Genomic DNA, 21571 nt, shown 5'->3' with positions numbered 1-21571 from the left:
AAAAACAAAATTCCAGAAAGCCCTCTTAAAGCCTTAAAAGGGGTTAAAAGTTACTATCCTACTCACAGGGGGGGTAACTTAAAGGGGTTTACCAGGGAAATACTATTGATGACCGAATCCTCACGATAGGTCATCAATAGCGGATTGTCCTGAGCGACGGACCCCGACCACTGACTTATCAGCTGAGCGGGCGCATGCCGTCAGCCCTACAAATGCACAGAGGTCGGAGCGGAAGCCACCATGCTGACCTCCCATGTAGTATCCGGCACTTCTAACAGCTGGCACGGCTCCCATTGATTTCGATGAGAGCCGTGCCTGAAGTTACAAGCGCCGGCCACTACAGGGAGGTCGTCAGAGAGACTTCGGCTCTGAATACACAGAGTTCGGAGTGGAAGTCTCTGCACTGACCTCCTCAATGGCCGGTGCTGGTAACTGCAGGGCAACTACACGGAGGTCAGGCTTCCACTCCGAGCCCTGTTATTGCGGTGCTGATAGCAAGTGCTCCGTCAGCTGATCGGTCGGGGGCCCGAGCGACAGACCCTGGCCGATGAACTATTGATGAACACTAATAGTATTTCCCTGGAAACCTCCTTTAATGATCTGTGGGACCCCCACCAATTACAACAACGGCGGTCCCCTTCAGCTCCTTCTCACTCTGGGCTCACTACTGCCCCCGCAGTCAGGAGGCTGAATGGGCATACAAGTGCACTGTCACTTCATTCATTTTCAATGGGACCGTGGAAATCGAGTACAAGCAATATCCATCAGCTCCATTGAAAGAAATGGAGCAGCGGCGGTGGCCACATGTTTTGCCACTACTCCCTTAGGTGTCACCAGGGACGGCAATCAGAATAATCCCTGGGTCAACAGGCTATGACTAAGGACTGTATACCGCTCTGACGTGCATAAGTGTTGCTGCGTTGTTGCTCGAACAACATACAGATGTGCGGAGGGGAGGGGGGGGGGGGTGAGGAACACGTGCGAAGAAGCTTTTACAAGAATCTCTGAACACTTGATACAACTAATGTGAAGCTGCCAGTTCCTGCAGGATGGAGCAAGGAGGGTTTGTGCATAGGGACCATCCAGCTGTCCGCTGCTGGCAGGCGCTGGGAGAGGGGAGGATCCGGCGCGTCGGAGGAGTCAGAAATAAGACACGCCGTTACAGTCTTCTCAGTAAGACGAGTTTCAGAATTAAGATTCCTCAGCTGAAAGTTCTGCAAAGTGTGAAGAAGGCGCAGCAGGGAGTCCAAGGAGGAAGTCTTCTCTTAGAACTCCCCTAACCTTCACAATCCAGTCTTGAACTTGACATTAAAAGGTAGTGATGTAAAACACTGACGTCACGCTGTGGCTGGCGGACGGTCGTGGGATCGGGCTGGCGTAGCATTGGCCTCCACCCACGTGATGCTAGTGTTCATTTTCTGTGAGCAAGGAGCTAAAGGGATGTTCCAGTCTTGGCTTTTCATGACTTTGTTTCTGACCGCCTGTCAAATACAGCCATGAGCTTCAGCGCAGCGCTGTTTGCGTAGTCAGCGGCCGGGTGGCCCGTATCTAAAGCAGCGGTTTTCCATCTCGCATATGGAAAGTCTGAAATAGGAATATTCCTTAGCTGTTCGCTAGTTAATTGTCTGGCTGCTCAGCGGTCGGTCTTGTTTGGTTATCTTGGGTGTTCGTACAGCTTTTCCCTCCACTAGTGGTTGCAGACAGTACTGCACAAATGTTTTAGGTGTGGGAAAAAGAAAAACGTTGGACGCTTTCAAAAAGTGTTAAGTTTATTTTTGTCAATTAACAAAACGCAAAGTGACTTTAGATTTCTCTTTTCTTCAATCCCCTCATTCTCCAGAGGTGGCGTGTGCATCGAGAGCGGCGAGAGCCAGCTGCTAGACACAGACATGACAACTGGAGCGCACCACAGTGGCAGGGCTGGTCTCAAACGGCAACAAGATTGAAGAAAAATCGTGTTGCCATTTGGAAATTCCTGTTTGGGTCTGGTGACTATTTTAATCACCATCTGGAGCCCAGCATATGGGTGCAAGTGTAACTAGAACTGATGCTGTTTTGAAGGCACCGTTTTTGAAGGAACTCGGCAGGGAGGTTGTTCCAAACATCTTGGAGAACTAAGCACAGATCTTTTGTGGATGTTGGCTTGTCCAATCCTTCTGTTTCTTCATGTAATCCTAAACAGACTGAATGATGTGGGACCCGGGCTCTGTGGGGCCGTATCATGACTTCCAGGAGTCCTTGTTCTTATTTATGCTGAAGATAGCGGTTAAGGACATTGGCTGGATGTTTGGGGTCGTTGTTGTCCAGCTGCAGAATACATTTGGAGCCAATTGAACGTCTATTTTTTCACGGTACTATGTATTAGTGTCATCTTACTTTTGCCACTAGTCTGTCACCATCTGGGGAAAAGTCAGGGTCGCCCTCATCAGGGTGATAGCCCCACTTCTAGGTAGAGTTCCTCACTCAGCAAGTTAGATTCCCTATTTACGCTTTTGGTCTTTGCTTATTAGAAATTAGTGTTCTATCTATTTAGTGAATCCTGCACTGAGCAGGGGGTTGGACCCGATGATCCTGGAGGTCCCTTCCAACTCTACCAGTCTAGGATCTCCAATTTGGACACAACCCATCCGCTGGGTCGAATATAAATGACCAAGTCTGCAGAGTGTGGATAAGGTCTTGCACTTCTGGTGTCTGCTACCAAGTTATCCCCCTAAATTCTGCTAGGTTAGACGAGTTTCACATTCATTATGAACTATTGAAGTATAGCACCCCGCAAACCCCGCATCCCCAATGGAGGGTCTCACCCCGCGCACCCCGCATCCCCAGTGGAGGGTCGCACCCCGCATCCCCAGTGGAGGGTCGCACCCCGCATCCCCAGTGGAGGGTCGCACCCCGCATCCCCAGTGGAGGGTCGCACCCCGCATCCCCAGTGGAGGGTCGCACCCTGCTGCCATGTCTATTTTGATATACTCAATAACCATTAATAAAAGGCAAATTCCAACCATGCTCGGCATTCAAAGGCGGCTAATATATGGGTGGAGGCCGGGAGAAGAGGTAGTCCAGTGTGAAGAGCCCTTTAAGAGCCATCAAGGTTTACAGGTTATTGTTATCCTTGGCTAACGTTCTCTTCCATTTACAATAACCGCATAAAGTGCGCCCTCCGGAGACGACAGCAGATCCTACAGACAACCCCATCATCTCCGTGGCATCTGTCGGATTGCTTCTCCACCACGTTACTGACCAGCTGTGCACAACAGCTTGGAGACCACTGATGGAAACTTCTTAGGAGTCCCTTACCCACTCCAGGGGCCAGTCAGACCTGTCCTAGACCCCGACAGACAACCAGCAGCCCCAGAGGCTACCTGGGCCGCCTCCAGGCCGGCAGTACATGGATTTTTACAATTTGATCTTAACGACCAACTTGTGAAGCTTGTCAAGTAGACGATGAAGCGATCAGGAAAGTCGGCTAAGAGATATTCCAACATACTGCAAAATCTCAGAGAGCCCCCTCCCTACAACAGGAACAGTGATGTCCTAACAGGATTGTAACCCCTTAACGCTTCAGGGCACAAGTTTACATTCTGCCAGGGAAGTACTTAACACACCAGGAAGTAAACTTACGCCGCCTCTTACTGATAGCCGGCCTCCCGCAACACCGGAGAGCCATGAGAATATCCATCTCCGCTGTTAACCCCCTACATGCCGCGACCTATGTAGATTACATCTTGGAGGTCAGATGACATCACAGAGATAGTCACAGAGGGCTGATGGGTTTCCATGTGCAATGCCCCATTCATCTCTTTCGCCCCCTATGTGCAAGAACCTACCTGCTATAATAGTGCCCCCTATGTACAAGAATATAACTACCATAATACTGCCCCCTATGTACAAGAATATAACTACCATAATACTGCCCCCTATGTACAAGAATATAACTACCATAATACTGCCCCCTATGTACAAGAATATAACTACCATAATACTGCCCCCTATGTACAAGAATATAACTACCATAATACTGCCCCCTATGTACAAGAATATAACTACCATAATACTGCCCCCTATGTACAAGAATATAACTACCATAATACTGCCCCCTATGTACAAGAATATAACTACAATAATACTGCCCTCTATGTACAAGAATATAACTACTATAATACTGCCCCCTATGTACAAGAATATAACTACCATAATACTGCCCCCTATGTACAAGAATATAACTACCATAATACTGCCCCCTATGTACAAGAATATAACTACCATAATACTGCCCCCTATGTACAAGAATATAACTACAATAATACTGCCCTCTATGTACAAGAATATAACTACTATAATACTGCCCCCTATGTACAAGAATATAACTACCATAATACTGCCCCCTATGTACAAGAATATAACTACCATAATACTGCCCCCTATGTACAAGAATATAACTACCATAATACTGCCCCCTATGTACAAGAATATAACTACAATAATACTGCCCTCTATGTACAAGAATATAACTACTATAATACTGCCCCCTATGTACAAGAATATAACTACTAGAATACTGCTCCTATGTACAAGAATATAACTACTATAATACTGCCTCCTATGTACAAGAATATAACTACTATAATACTGCCCTCTATGTACAAGAATATAACTACTATAATACTGCCCCTATGTACAAGAATATAACTACTATAATACTGCCCCCTATGTACAAGAATATAACTACTATAATACTGCCCCCTATGTACAAGAATATAACTACTATAATACTGCCCCCTATGTACAAGAATATAACTACTAGAATACTGCCCCCTATGTACAAGAATATAACTACTAGAATACTGCTCCTATGTACAAGAATATAACTACTATAATACTGCCTCCTATGTACAAGAATAGAACTACTATAATACTCCCCCCTATGTACAAGAATAGAACTACTATAATACTGCCCCTATGTACAAGAATATAACTACTATAATACTGCCCCCTATGTACAAGAATATAACTACTATAATACTGCCCCCTATGTACAAGAATATAACTACTATAATACTGCCCCCTATGTACAAGAATATAACTACTATAATACTGCCCCTATGTACAAGAATATAACTACTATAATACTGCCCTCTATGTACAAGAATATAACTACTATTATACTGCCCTCTATGTACAAGAATATAACTACTATTATACTGCCCCCTATGTACCAGAATATAACTACTATAATACTGCCCCCTATGTACCAGAATATAACTACTATAATACTGCCCCCTATGTACCAGAATATAACTACTATAATACTGCCCCCTATGTACCAGAATATAACTACTATAATACTGCTCCTATGTACAAGAATATAACTACCATAATACTGCCCCCTATGTACAGGAATATAACTGCTATAATACTGTCCCTATGTACAAGAATATAACTACTATAACACTGCCTCCTATGTACAAGAATATAACTACTATAATACTACTCCTATGTACAAGAATATAGCTACTATAATACTGCCTCCTATGTACAAGAATATAACTACTAGAATACTGCTCCTATGTACAAGAATATAACTACTATAATACTGCCCCTATGTACAAGAATATAACTACTATAATACTGCCTCCTATGTACAAGAATAAAACTACTAGAATACTGCCCCCTATGTACAAGAATATAACTACTATAATACTGCTCCTATGTACAAGAATATAACTACTATAATACTGCCTCCTATGTACAAGAATACAACTACTATAATACTGCCCCCTATGTACCAGAATATAACTACTATAATACTGCCCCCTATGTACCAGAATATAACTACTATAATACTGCTCCTATGTACAAGAATATAACTACTATAATACTGCCCCCTATGTACAGGAATATAACTACTATAATACTGCTCCTATGTACAAGAATATAGCTACTATAATACTGCCTCCTATGTACAAGAATATAACTACTAGAATACTGCTCCTATGTACAAGAATATAACTACTATAATACTGCCCTCTATGTACAAGAATATAACTACTATTATACTGCCCTCTATGTACCAGAATATAACTACTATAATACTGCCCCCTATGTACCAGAATATAACTACTATAATACTGCCCCCTATGTACCAGAATATAACTACTATAATACTGCTCCTATGTACAAGAATATAACTACTATAATACTGCCCCCTATGTACAGGAATATAACTACTATAATACTGCCCCCTATGTACAGGAATATAACTACTATAATACTGCTCCTATGTACAAGAATATAGCTACTATAATACTGCCTCCTATGTACAAGAATATAACTACTAGAATACTGCTCCTATGTACAAGAATATAACTACTATAATACTGCCCCCTATGTACAAGAATATAACTACTATAATACTGCCTCCTATGTACAAGAATAAAACTACTAGAATACTGCCCCCTATGTACAAGAATATAACTACTATAATACTGCTCCTATGTACAAGAATATAACTACTATAATACTGCTCCCAATGTACAAGAATATAACTACTATAATACTGCCCCCTATGTACAAGAATATAACTACTATAATACTGCCTCCTATGTACAAGAATAAAACTACTAGAATACTGCCCCCTATGTACAAGAATATAACTACTATAATACTGCTCCTATGTACAAGAATATAACTACTATAATACTGCTCCCAATGTACAAGAATATAACTACTATAATACCGCCTCCTATGTACAAGAATATAACTACTATAATACTGCCTCCTATGTACAAGAATATAACTACTATAATACTATCCCCTATGTACAAGAATATAACTACTATAATACTGCCCCCTATGTACAAGAATATAACTACTATAATACTGCCCCCTATGTACAAGAATATAACTACTATAATACTGCCCCCTATGTACAAGAATATAACTACTATAATACTGCCCCCTATATACAAGAATATAACTACTATAATACTGCCCCATATGTATAAGAATATAACTACTATAATACTGCCCCCTATGTACAAGAATATAACTATAATACTGCCCCCTATATACAAGAATATAACTACTATAATACTGCCCCCTATATACAAGAATATAACTACTATAATACTGCCCCCTATGTACAAGAATATAACTATAATACTGCCCCTATATACAAGAATATAACTACTATAATACTGCCCCCCATGTACCAGAATATAACTACTATAATACTGCCCCCTATGTACCAGAATATAACTACTATAATACTGCCCCCTATGTACCAGAATATAACTACTATAATACTGCCCCCTATGTACCAGAATATAACTACTATAATACTGCCCCCTATGTACCAGAATATAACTACTATAATACTGCCCCCTATGTACAAGAATATAACTACTATAATACTGCCCCCTATGTACAAGAATATAACTACTATAATACCGCCCCCTATGTACAGGAATATAACTACTATAATACCGCCCCCTATGTACAGGAATATAACTACTATAATACTGCCCCTATGTACAGGAATATAACTACTATAATACTACCTCCCATGTACAAGAATATAACTACTGTAATACTGCCCCCTATGTACAAGAATATAACTACTATAATACTGCCCCCTATGTACAAGAACATTTACAGGCCAAAGCTTCCCCTTCCCACTATTCAATAGAGGCAGAGGGCCTTTGCACACCAGTAACAGTAAACATAAGCCTCTCAGCTGGCCTCTACACAAGTTACAGACAGAAGCCACACTAAGCCGTGGGTCTCCTCACATACTTAACGGTAGCTGACAGTCAAGAATAGGCCAGCAGAAGCCTCAACAGCCCTCAGTCTCCAGCGGTGGCCTGTGTATAGAGAGCGGTGGGATGGGAACATCTGCTAGATAGACCGCAGTCTTATAGGCATGACAACTGGCAGCGAACTATAGTGACAGGGCTGGTCTCAAATGGCGACAAGATTGAAGAGAAAAAAAAATCGTGTTGCCATTTGCAAATTTTTGGTGAACACATTGATCACCATCTGCAGCCCAGCGTATGCTTAACCAACTGCTCATGCAACAGACACTCAAAAGGGAATGGATGTCTACAATTCACAACATGGCGAACATCGGAAGGTTACCTCCAATATTTCGTTCCTTCTCCACAAAAGGGCATTACTATGATACAACTACCAGCTTTGAGACCCTCATGTATTGGAAGAATGGAGGGAAGGCAGGTAGTTTTGGACAAAACCCAAACCGGCTTGCAATACGGGCTCTCTAATGCCGACTGTACGAGAGGCCGGATCCATGTAAACTGGCGGCATGCAGCGGGGACGGGCCGCTTCGCCCATTTACAGTCTATGTGGATGATTTGTATTTGAAAGATGGGTGCAAGATGTTTAACACGAGGACGGGTATATTGCTGTAGACATTAGGAACCAAACAGAATACTCCAGAGGCCGGCGAGATGGCATTGTAGCACCGAGTACCGGGTATATGCCCAGCCATGACCCAAATACACCGCTAGGGCACACCATGAAAATACTCCGACTACAAAGTGCTGGTTGGTTTACACAAAGCACCTCGTCCGGCCTTTAACCCCCTTTTCTACATCCGCCGCCGATGCCTGTGAAAGGGGTGGGCTTGAGAGCCGAGCCGCCCCACATGTTTGCTGTGTTTGGAGATAACTCATATCCCAGCCATTTAACCATTTAGATGTCACTATGGATGGCAATACGAGAGGACCAGTATGTCTCCTGATTGCTGCCCCCTTCTACAGCCGAAATCACATGGCCGCCCCATCTCCGCGAAAAATAAAAAAGTTGAATAAAAGGTTATCAAAAAGTTGTGCAAACCCTAAAGAAAGACCCCCAAACCTATTCAATGCAGTCCATTAAAGGGGTTGTCCTGCGCCGAAACGGGTTTTTTGTTTTTTTTTAACACCCCCCCCCCGTTCGGCGCGAGACAACCCCGATGCAGGGGTTAAAAAAAACAACCCGCGCAGCGCTTACCTGAATCCCGGCGGTCCGGTGTCTTCATACTTACCTGCTGAAGATGGCCGCCGGGATCCTCTGTCTCCGTGGACCGCAGGGCTTCTGTGCGGTCCATTGCCGATTCCAGCCTCCTGATTGGCTGGAATCGGCACGTGACGGGGCGGAGCTAACCGGAGCCGGCATTCTACACGAGCGGCCCCATAGAAGACTGCAGAAGACCCGGACTGCGCAAGCGCGGCTAATTTGGCCATCGGAGGGCGAAAATTAGTCGGCTCCATGGGAACGAGGACGCCAGCAACGGAGCAGGTAAGTATAAAACTTTTTATAACTTCTGTATGGCTCATAATTAATGCACAATGTACATTACAAAGTGCATTATTATGGCCATACAGAAGTGTATAGACCCACTTGCTGCCGCGGGACAACCCCTTTAAGTAAAAAAAAGTAGTGGCTTGCAGAAGATAACATGTCAGTTTTACAGCTCTGCCAGCACTAAGAACTTAAGGGAAAAAAAAACCTGCCTAACATGGCAAAACTGCACCCCCCCCCCCCCCCCCCCCCCACGCCATATCGCCCACTTAGGATTTTTTTGAACACTTTCCAATACATTGTATGGTACCATTAATAAATTACAAGTCTTCCTGCAAATTACAAGCCCTCATGTTGTGTCGCTTGAAAAAAAAAAAAGGCAGAAAGTTGGGGATGGAAAAAGTGCTGCAGCAGGAAGGGGGTTTGGAAGTTTTGGCCCGGCAATGAGTCGGACGCGAGTGATTGATGGACCAAAAAGAAGAGACTTGAATGCCCACGACTACAACGTCCCAACTACAAAGTCAATACTGCACTGGGGAAATGAAGCCAGACGCCCGGGTTTAGCTACAAGAACATAAATACACAATTCTGCAGAGTGGTCCACATCATTACTGGCAGGGGCCGATTCATAGAGAACAAAGGCTCTTGGGTACAAGGGTACTGAGGCGGGGTACCCACCCACCTCTCCGAACCCCAGCTGTGTCCACCGGATTACTGAATGCCCATTTTACACTAGTAGATTTTTGTTTGGACGAGCGCATGGCGTCACGGCTAACCCATTGGCGCAGCCTGTTTAGGCAGGCAGATAGTCGTTGAGAATCGCGTTTAGACGTAGCAAGAAAGGGAGCAGCTAAAACGGAGCGACAGACAAAAAGCGCACGATGGCTCGTGATTACATGCTACGACTATCGTACACGTTCGTTCGAGCGACAATCATGTAAAAGTGCCTTAAGACTTTGCAGTGGCCCAAGCAGACATGATAAAAGGACATCAACTACTCCGTCCAACCTATGGCTACACACCGATCAGCCAGGTAACGTCCACATGAATGCCCGGGCCTCCGCTGGCTTGTCATCTTTCCATGGCGCTACCCGGTGCCATCTCTTCCCTCGGTCTCAAACACGACTCACCAGACGAGACGGACGCCTTCCGTTCCTCCACGTCCACTTCTGATGCCCATTGTAGTTGCTTTCAGAGGTGGGCATGGGTCAGCGTGGGCATCTGACCGGTCTGCAGCCACATATACAAGCTGTGATGGCACACCTCTCACCTATCCTCGCCCGGTTTTAATGTAGTGGCTGATCGGTGTGTCGAACCCGTCCTACGGCTTTCTGGCCGCCTCCTGGGATTGGTCTGTTTTGTTAAGTAAAACATTGGAGCCGTCGTCTATAAAACATTGGTGAGAAATTCTTCGCTCTGCCAAAAGCACAAGAGAAGAGGAAGCCATGCCAAGAAATCTGAGCAATATTCGACGCCCCACCCAAATCACCATATGCCTCTCATTATCACAAGCCAGCGATGCACGTAGCCGGAGGAAGGAGACCCCACTACACCGCCGCGGCCCCTCATAGTACTGCAACTACTGTGTACCTTCCCTATACCGCCACAATGCCCCAGACCCGTGCGAACACGTCCGGGAGACGGATCCTCCTCGTAAATCTCGTCACGTCAGCCCCTCATCCACTTCTGCGTTACCCATCTAGGCGTGCGTGACATGTAGATAAGCCGATTATTACACCGAATGGCCACTTTATTAGAGACACTGCAGTGTATACTATTAGAGCTTTCCCGTATGGAAAGTAGACCGGTGACCCCTACACGTTTCCGTGGATTAGCGTCAACATAAATCCACATTATATGGGAAATCAGACGATCCAAGCGACTTCCAATGAGGCCCGGTCATCGGCACCAACTAGCCAGGGCTGGGGTTTCACTGGCGTTTTTCTTGCGCAGCGGTGTGGAGAGTATACAGAGAATGGCGTGATCAACGAAAACATCCAGCAAAACGGACAGAAACAACTCATCACCGAAAGGGGTCGGAGGAGGATGTCAAGAATCGTTTGGATGAACAGGCGGTGCACAATGAAGAGATGTGCAGCTGAATACAACGCTGGCGCTCCAACTAACAACTCCAAAGAAACAGCTCACCGCTCCTGAGCATGGAGGGGCTATAACCGCAGACGACAAGTTCCAGCGCCATTGTTGTCTACGAGAAGCAGAAAGGCGACACTCCAAGGGGCAAGAAAACAAAAAAAAAGCACTAAAATTGGATCACTGAGCAGCGGAAAAACATCTCCTGGTCAGATGGATCCAGAGATCTGCTGATAGGAATTTGGCACAAGCAACATAAATCGATGACCCCTTCCTGTCAGCTGGTCGGAACATGTCAGGACTTCCAGCTAATCTGTAACAACCACCAGGAGCTTCCTGTCCACAGGGGCCGATATTTCTGCAGAACGATCCCAACACCCAGTATAATCTAGGCCATAAGTTCTGCTGTTCTGAAGACCAAAGGAGGTCCAACGTGTTACGAGAGGAGGTCTCTAATACAGTGGCCATTGTCCAAATATAGTTGCCCAATGACTACAAGTTCCAAAAAGAACCGCTAAGTAATGGGTGGCTTTGAGTAGTGAACCCTGAGCGGACTAGACGCACCCCAGGAGATACGTATCTGAGGTACACGGGGGTCTGTACCAGTGCCGGACTTTTGGGGGTGCCTGTTCACGTTCCATCTTTGCAGGTCTGATCTCAACAGACCCCCTATACAAATATTCTCCCACCGCTGGATGAGATAAAGTCCGCACCGGGATACACCGTGTTAACCGGCCCTTGTGTACAGCACCAATACAGCGACGCCGTCCGTTAATGTCCCCCAGATGACCGTGTTCACATTCGCACGCCAACATATTTATCAAAAGCGACCGGCTGAATGACGTCCTGCGGCTCCTTAGTGGTGGCTGACCGCACACAGGAGGGGCATCAATGCCCACAGTGGTTCGCTGGGGGTGGCCCATTACCCGCTAGCACTGCACTCACATAGCACATTGGCGCAGACTACATTTCGGCACAACCTGCTTGTAATTCTCCTCCGCTGATTGGACTTTCTATAGTGCGCGTCATCAGCGAGTCCCAAGTGCGAGAAGCGGTAATGTCCTAAACGTGCAGCCGGAAGGTGCCCAGCGCCAGAATTGGGGTGCATTCACAAACTATTCTCCCGCGCAATTTTCATCCGACTGCGATGGGTGGAAAAAATAACTCCATGAATCCGATGGGATCATTTACGTGAGAAGGAAAATAAAAAATACAAATGTGTGGGCGAATCCGTTCAAGCATCGTCCATTACTTTCCATGCACAGCCCAGACGACGCACGGTGTTTGCACGTAAAAGCCAGTTTCACGCGAGTGCGATCCAACCATTTTTTTTTTCCACCATTAGGGAAAAATGCATTTTTCACGCGCAAAACCCATCGCAGCACGTGCAATTTTCTCAGACCGACACTGCACCCACCTGTGTGACTACACTTTAACTGAATGGCTAACGCCAGCGTCACTGCGAGGGACCGCCGCAAGTCAAGGGGCGAGAACCCACAGGGTGCGTCAATGTTCTCCCGTGTAAAGAGCCCCGCCGCCTCCCCTGACATCCTAGCAAATACTCGGATTCTTCATGAACTAACAGCTCTGGAACATCTTTCTATATAAAAGGTGTTGGCCGGTTCCTCCGTTATTCCTCTTGGAAATATCTGAATAAGCACCTGGATGTTACCAGTTGAGGGGCGTCCCAATCAGCGCTGTCTTATGGGAACACGTGCCGCTGACAAAGGAAATGGTAACATCTGCTTGGATTTTGCATTTATTGATTTCCAGGAGGAATTGAAGAGGAACCACACAGCACAAAAGTCTAGGACAAGATGCTCAAGAATAGTCATTTAATGGGAAATACAAGTATTTGCTAAAATAGACCTAATTCGATCACCTCCTTATGTCAGCAGGACGCCGGTTCCTCATTACCTGTAATACGAGGCAATCCTACAAACTCAGCCACTCCAGTTGTAGTCCGGGACCACCAAGCAGAGCAGCGACTGTGCGCTGGACTCCAAGGGGGGGGATCCCGGTGCACAATGCCCCCCAGCAGAAGACAATGTAGCCGCCAGCATTACACGGCCAATGGCTGCGCCGAATAGGACGGAGCAGAAAACACAATCTCCGCAAAAAGGAGGGCAAAACGCTGCAGATTCTAGGAGTCGGTATAACGAGGCGCTTTCATACGGGCTACAAAACCGTGCGATTTTCCATCGATGCGACCGCTAAAAAATGTTTGTGAGGCCCATGGCTTCCGATGACTTCCTTCACATTGGTGATGTTTTCACTGATGTGATGTTGCGAGAATAAAGAATGGCGGCATGTCCCGTCTTTCTACGATGGGTGACTGAGGCCTGAGGGTGCGTTCAGACCTGCCAGGGACGGTGCGGATTTTGACACAGATTTTGCTGCCGATCTGCAGCAGATGCGCCCCCCCCCCCCCCCCCCCCACTGAAAGGGTGAAATCAGCAGCAAACTCTGCATCGACACGGCTTCATCTGAGCGGGTACAAGAATCACCACAACCGCTCCGATTCCTCGCCAGCGCCATCCCAACTCTCATGCTTCTGTACGGAAAACAGGACGAAACCACATGGGGGTCAATATATGAGATAGTTGCCATCATGAAGGCCTGAAGAGAACAGCGCCGGACGCTGCACGTCTATATCCAGTTTAAAGGAACAACAGGGCCAGGAACTACCCGACACTGAAGAGGCCTCCGTCCGCCATGCTCACCCCGACGCCTCCGTCCGCCATGCTCACCCCGACGCCTCCGTCCGCCATGCTCACCCCGACGCCTCCGTCCGCCATGCTCACCCCGACGCCTCCGTCCGCCATGCTCACCCCGACGCCTCCGTCCGCCATGCTCACCCCGACGCCTCCGTCCGCCACGCTCACCCCGACGCCTCCGCCCGCCACGCTCACCCCGACGCCTCCGCCCGCCACGTTCACCCCGACGCCTCCGCCCGCCATGTTCACCCCGACGCCTCCGCCCGCCATGTTCACCCCGACGCCTCCGTCCTGATTTCCGCTCGTATGCAGTTTAATTTTTGCATACAAAACGGAAGCGGCGCTGGGTCGAAAAACTTTGTTTGAAAACAGCCTTCCCAGGTGCCTGCTGGTCTCCACATGCAGCCGATCACTAACTAAGGTGACCTCTGCATGCTGACCAAGAAGTAGTCCCCTGCAGGGACCAGGTAAGCATCACATCAGCGGCTGGAGGGGGGATCAACTAGGAGAGTAATGCCTATTAGATAGTTTTCCTATAGGGGTATTTCCGGGCTTTTACTACTGTCCTCAGTTGATCAGAGGGGTCCCCCGCTCAGGATCCCCACTGATCAGCTGATCCTACGACCTCTCACAGCAGCGGGCCAGAAGTTTAGGGATATGTTCACACACAGCAAAATGCTGCTCAGTTTTCATAGAAAAATTCAACAGCATTTACGCATTAAAAAAAAAAAAAAAAAAAAAGGCGCCAAAACGTGGCTAATTTTGATCAGGAATCTGATGTCCCTGCAACCCATCTCAGCAGCCATAGAGCTCCCCCCCACCCCATCGTCACCCAGCAGCCTCTAGTGAGCACTGTGACGCTGGTCAGGTGATGCCAAGTCCCTCACTAGAGGCCGCCAGGTGACGGGGCGCCGTGTATTGCCAGGTGATGGGTAGCGCAGCGGCTGCTAAAAAAACCCAAATTAACTATGGATGCGGAGCCGATTCCTGGTCCAGACCGATGCTGTGGATTTAATGCAGAAATGCTGCAAAACTTGTAGCGGAAATTCGGCCCCATTTCCGCTCTGTGTGAACGTACCCCAATAGCAGGCGTCACTCCCACTGAACACAGCAGCGATGCCTCATTACACCTCCGGCTCCTCGTTGCCGTCAGAGTCGGCCTAATATTATATTTCATACACTAAATTACACAAGTTTTACATTAGTTTCTTATAGAATACTGGCTCTTCTGCGCAGCAAATCTCCAATAAACACTACAGCGCTACAAAAAGTGGACCTGTTTTTTATTTTGGCGCAAGACAGACCAAAAATATTAAAGAAAAACAAAACACGCAATGGTGTGGACGTTAAAAATCTGACCTACCGAACACTGATGAGGAATCTGATGACACTCCCCTTTGACAATTAAAAGGGGTTGTACGCTGACAATATAAATTTTATATTGACGGGACTGGGAGAAAAAAAAAAAAAATAATGACAAAACGAAGGGTCCTTCTAGTCCTCCGGCGCTGCAGCCTGTGGTCATCCCAGTCTTTGTTTTCAATGGATACCACCCGACCACTGCAGCCAGAGGCCACATAGTCACAGCTCCACACTCCTGGCATCATGGCACCGGGGATGTGAGCACTGATGCCAGAACAGGCGGCGACTCTGGCTGCAGCCGTCACATGGTGTCCATTCCAAAACAAATCTGGGAGTCCGGCGGGCTGTAAGTCCGGATGGCCGAGGTCAGGCAAGTACCACTTGTTTTGTCGTTTTAAGCCTTGTGCGCCTGGTCAGTAAATTGTACTGCAACTGGAAAACCCCTTAAAAAGTGCCCACACCCCTTTACCACCAATACCCCACTTCTATCTAACAGCACCTAAAGAAAAAAAATTTTTAAAGTAGGGAACAGATTGGTAGTTTGCGACGACAGGATTTGTTTGTAGTCTGTTACCATGGAGACATGTAGGTCTGCATTAGGAGCTGTAGACACTAAAAGACTTCATATTTTTAACCAAAACAAGTTGTTTCATTATCTATTTTTAATGCAAAAAAAAAATAAAAAAATTGTATATATATATAAAAATCAGACAAAATCTAGTTGTAAAGGTGACCACAACCTGCAGGCTACACAGCTAGTGTAGCACCTTAAGGCCGCCTGCAGACGGCCAGGTCAGATCCCCTGCAAGAATTCTCGCAGCGGGACCCGACCCGAGCCCCTGCAGGGACCAGTGCGGCGCTCACCTCTCCCGCGGCTCCGGCTCTTTGATGTCCCGGCTGCCGGCCAGCTGATGCATGCGCAGAGCGGAGCCACCGGCCGGGGAGTGACATTTCTGTGCGGGGCTCCGTGAGACCCGCACAGACATAGAACATGCCGCGATTTGTTTCCCGCACGTAATTTCACGCGGACAAATCGCGCCCGTCTGCCTACGATTGCGTTTTCTAACGCAATCCTTTAGCAGCTTCCACGGCCGGAATTTCCGCCTGTGTGCAGGGGGCCTAAAGAGGTAAGTTCAGACTCCACAAGTTATTTCACTATTGTTGGTCTTAGGACAAACTCACAGGATTGCTTTTAATAAAAGTGGCCTGCACAATGTCGCACGATGACGGACGCACGGGACCTTCTTTCCATCGTGTTTTTTACCCCACTGAAGTCAATGGAAAAAAACCGACACATTCGTCTCCCCGTCACACACTTGGGACGGTTTCACATCTGCGTCGGAACCTACCATCGCAGATCCGGCTGAAAATACCGAAAGGAAAAAAGTGTTGCATGCGGCGCTTTTTCTTCCATCCCAAAACCAGGCAGATGGCCAGAAAGCGGACGGGCGCCATTGTAGTTAGAGGGGTCTGCCCAGCGCTGTTCAGTTCCATTCTGAGACTCAACCCTTCGGCTGCGGCGATTCCCTTTTCCTGCTGCAGCAGAGCAGGGAAAACGGAATACGCTGGAAGCGCAGGTGAGCGAACTTTAATTGCGTATTACGCGTGCATAACACAATGAATGGAGTCAATGAAAGCGCAGTGATTTTCACTCACACACTCACACTGTAATAAACGCTGTACAAACGCAACTACATTGCGTTGGGGTAGCGTTTATACGCAACGTAGCTAAGCAAAAAAATCACAACCGAAACAAGTCAGACTGCGCTGACAGCGTGCATGGGATACGCTGCCATGCGCAGTGCAGTATAAATCGCTGCCCTACGCAGCCATAGCATACTCGCCGCCAGCTCACACAGCGGTAAGACGGACTACACACAGTCGGGAAAAAAAAAAAATGCAAGTGTGCGATGGGCCTAAGTGAAGAGACCGTCAAGATCCCACGCCACCAACACCCGGCCCCTGCGGTCAGCCTGGATGGGTCCTACGACATCCAGAAGGTGGAGCGGCCCGGTGTCACTCACCTTGTCTTTCTCATGAGGCAGTAAACACACCGGTGGCAGCGAGGCCAACGATTCCCATCCTTGTTTGGCCTCCGTCGACAGCTTGGTATTCAGCTTGAAAAAGGCACCCTCCTTTACAATTCTCCCGTGGCCCAGTGCCCGCTTGATAGCAAGCCGTAACTGCTGGTGCAAAGCTGAACTTGAATTGCCCCCATAGGTCGCCCCTACATCCCTCTGACTGCGCAGAAAGCGTTCAATGCTCTTGAGAGAAGAACCCCCCGGCTCGGAGAGCCCTTCTAGTGCCCTCCTCAAGAGCCGCTGCCAATCCAAACCCTCTGGCCGCCCTGGGTTCCTGCTAGTCTTAGGTAGTGCCAGGCGGCCTGGGTTATCAGGGTCTTTGTAGGAGTTTTGCCCTTTGTTGGTAACTTTAAGTACGGTTCCATCCTTAACACTGAGTTCCAGCTGTTCCAAGACAGTGTGGCGATCCAGGCCGTGCGACGTGGACACGGCGTTACACACGCGCTCCTCCGACGGGCGCTGCTTCTGTTTCTTTACCTTCCTGATGGCCTCCAGGATCCATTGCGTATACAAAGGATTAGCCAGCTTCACCATGATGACTGTATATCCATAGAGGTTTAGCCCTGGTCCTGGAGGGAGGAAAGGAGGCTGGCGCTGCCCGGAGGCTGGCTCACCATAGCACACACCAAGCTCCTCTCAAACCAACCTCACCAAAGTCCCCGAGTCCTGGTATGGAGAGAGAATAACCGTGGAGATGTTTAGTGACACCAGTTACTGCAAACAATGACCACGAGCCAAGGTGGAGGTTCTCAAACCTGTGTAGAGAAAACAAGACAGGATGTCATAGGTGGTAGTAACCCAGCGTCCCGCAGAGCCGCCGAAAGCAAAAAGCCCCGCTATGGAGAAGCGGCCGTTCATGCGAGTGGCTACCTAACCCAAGCTCCGGCTTACGGCACTGCTAAACCACCGTCAGCACCTGGTGCGGCGGGCAGCGCCAATCTTCCCTCTTACAGCCAGGCACAAGAGCAGGGAGCCCCGTAAAAACAATGCACCCCCTTATTTTGATCTACGTACACTTATTTCTTGCTCCTAAAACCTGCCCATTGTCCTATATACGACCACGTCATTAGTACTGTCTCTCTGAACCCCGGCGGGAATATAAAACCAAGACCCCCCCAACAGTGATGAGCGCCGATTAACACGGGCCAATGTGGGCGGTATAGGGGGACGATTCCTAGAGGAGTGTTTGGCGAAGATATGCAGCTCAGGATCCCCCCAATCAGCTGATCCTCTGGCCCAGCGCAGCAGAGCTGGCAGTGAAGCCGTCTAACACACTTCCAGCCCAGACCACCGATGTAGGCATCCAGACCAGCGGGTCAGAAGATCCACGGGGGTCCCGAACAGTGGACCCCCGGCCCATCAACGACGACCTATCCCATCATCCACAGTAAAGGCCTGGAATAGCCCTTTAATACACCCACGTAACAAGGGGGTACATGCTGGCACCACGGATGGGATTACCTGATATACAGGATCTTGTGCTTGTCCGGGGGCTGCCCGCTTTACATGGGGCAACAATCCACAATAAGCGCCCATAGAGCCCATGTAAGGCGGTCTGAATGCGGTTTTTCATGTTTTACCCCCCCTTTACTGCAACCCTAGAGTAGTACATGCAGCCTCCGTCCCAGCAGCACGCGGTGACGCTACTAGGACTTAGTGCCAACGCTGCTGTGAGCATGCAAGCCGCGCTACGAGCGGGCGGTACAGCTTAGAAAACGGTTGTTTTACCATCCTGTGGTAGAAGGTAGGCAGGACAGACGATCCTGACCCGCTCCACCGCCATTTATTAGTAATGCTCGCCGGGACGAGCCGTCAGACATCTGCACCCCGCAGACCGTCCCGTGTAAAGGAGCCCATACACAGCGGTCCCGTGTAAAGGAGCCCATACACAGCGGTCCCGTGTAAAGGAGCCCATACACAGCGGTCCCGTGTAAAGGAGCCCATACACAGCGGTCCCGTGTAAAGGAGCCCATACACAGCGGTCCCGTGTAAAGGAGCCCATACACAGTAGTGCGGGATGTTCCTACGGATGACCCGTTCTTGGGATAGGCTGCCAACAGATCACAGCGGGGGTCCGCTCCTCGCCAGCCCCGCCAACATTGCAGCGGCCCAGTTGAAGTCTATGTATACAGGAAGGAGTCCGGCCAACCCCTCTAACTTCTATGCATGCTATTACACGATTTACCACTAATTACCAGATGGAAGACGTATGTAACGGTAAACGGCGAGCGTAACAGACCCGTACGCCGACCACACCAACCTGCATAAGAGCCTACCCTGCGACTGCCCCCCAGCAAACGGCCGCACGATCCTGCTGGCAAGACTGCCTTAAAGTTGGCCGCCATGATTGTAGTTACAACGGCGCCCCCTGCAGATCGACGACATTTCACTGTGGACAGCGCTGAAGACGCATGCGGGACGAACCTTCATATTCCCGTAGACTTTGCATCGCTCCGTGTAAGAGCCCTTTAAAGGGAGTGCGGACCCCCGTTCTGGTGGCGGGAAATCGGACAAATACTGCGACGGCACGAACGAGAAGTGCGACCTTTTGGAAGCAGCGCCAATCCCCGCGCACAAGACGGAAGAGGCAACCACGGTCACACCTGGATACGCGATTCTGGTTTCCTGCTCCCCCCTCCCCCTCGCCAAAACGATCCAATATACATGGGAACCGAACGCACCCCATTACCTCCAGCGGGGTCCGGGCGGGCGGCCAGTGACGAAACATGCGAATACGAAAATAGCCTAAATTTATTTAAAGACAACAACCCCCAAGTCTGCAGACATCACAACGCGGCAACGGCGGGCAATGTACGTTATTCTGTTCTTCGATTGGTCGCCCCCGGCAACAAGTGGTAAACATCAAGACCGCGAGCTCCATAATGGCGCTCAAGTGACGGACTTTAAAGATGGCGTCCGTACGTGCCTGGGGCAAACGGCTGTCAGAATCGGGGGGCGACAAAGCACCCAACAAAATATCCACCATGTTAGTACTGGACCGCGCCAATCTACAGGCAGGCATTCACCACACACGCAACAGCGACAGAACTGGCAGCGGACAGGGCATGCTGGTACTTGTGGTGCACGCTGGGCGGACGTGGGCACTGCTGGAGAAGAAGTTCTGTCTGGGGCACAGACCCCTCAGTCTCGGCAGGAAGGGCTGCCGAGGACCCCCTGCTGGTAGCCACAGACCGGTAAGTGCCCGTAGGTACCGTGTAGTGGCCCTGCATCCTCCGCTACACACGCCGGCCACCAGCGCACCTGGCCGGGCATGACTTCTACTCGAGTCCCCGGCTCGCTCAGGCGGCGTAGGCCTTAGGCCAGGGCCTGCCAAGAGGTCGGAAGGCGGCCCTGGGTGGAGCCGGGCGGTTACACGGAGATCCCCTGTGATACACGGAGAAGCAACGGACAGGGAGGAAGAGGAAAAAAACAAGATAGGGCTGTTCTCTTACCGGGAGTCCCAGGAGGCAGCAGCGACGGAGCGCGGAGACACCCCGGGCTGATGCGGCGGCCATCTTGAAAACTGAAACCGGGGAGGTAAGGCGAAACTGAGAAGAGCGCGGAGGGTGGACGCTTCGGTGATTTGAACAGCGCGGAGGGCGGGTGGAGCGATTACTGGGAAAGCGCAGCGGGAGGGCAAAGAAAACTACAGAACAGCGCGGAGGGAGAGAGGCTGGAGTGAGTGGAAGAGCCGGAGATGTTGTGTTGATGTCACGTTGTGGGCGTTGCCTCGGAGATAGAAACCCGGTCTGCGCTATAGGGTGGGAGGAGCTGGGAGTAGAGTAGGTCAGGGAGGGAACCAGTGAGGGAACAGCGGCGGAGGCCGGCTTCGGATTGGTTGCATTACGTCATTCGCGGGCGGGGCTGTGGGGTTGTTGTTGGAGGGATTCAGTGAGTCAAAGAGAGAGAGAGAGATGAGAGGGAGGGGCGGACGTGAGTGGAATAGCGCGTAGAGAGAGGGAGAGAACGGTCAGGGAAAAGGCGCTTTGGGGTAGCGGGCGAGAGCACGTGACCGAGGAA

General features: G+C 48.9%; 1 protein-coding gene across 2 annotated transcripts in view; it reads right to left on the bottom strand.

Moving 5' to 3' along the window:
* Positions 1-21125, bottom strand: part of KAT6A (lysine acetyltransferase 6A) — a 53608-nt gene extending 32483 nt beyond the window's left edge. For both annotated transcript variants that reach the window (XM_066593411.1, XM_066593412.1), the window contains exons 1-2: positions 21004-21125; positions 17495-18306 (exon numbers count right to left, since the gene is read on the bottom strand). In XM_066593411.1, the coding sequence (XP_066449508.1) occupies positions 17495-18085 (591 nt within the window). In that variant the 5' untranslated portion in view covers positions 18086-18306; positions 21004-21125. The remainder of the gene's footprint in view (positions 1-17494; positions 18307-21003) is intronic.
* Between the last annotated feature and the right edge of the window lie 446 nt (positions 21126-21571).

Source organism: Eleutherodactylus coqui, chromosome 2 (assembly GCF_035609145.1).
Source record: "Eleutherodactylus coqui strain aEleCoq1 chromosome 2, aEleCoq1.hap1, whole genome shotgun sequence".
In the NCBI taxonomy this organism is placed as follows: Eukaryota; Metazoa; Chordata; class Amphibia; order Anura; family Eleutherodactylidae; genus Eleutherodactylus; species Eleutherodactylus coqui.
This window is presented reverse-complemented; position numbering and strand designations above follow the sequence as displayed.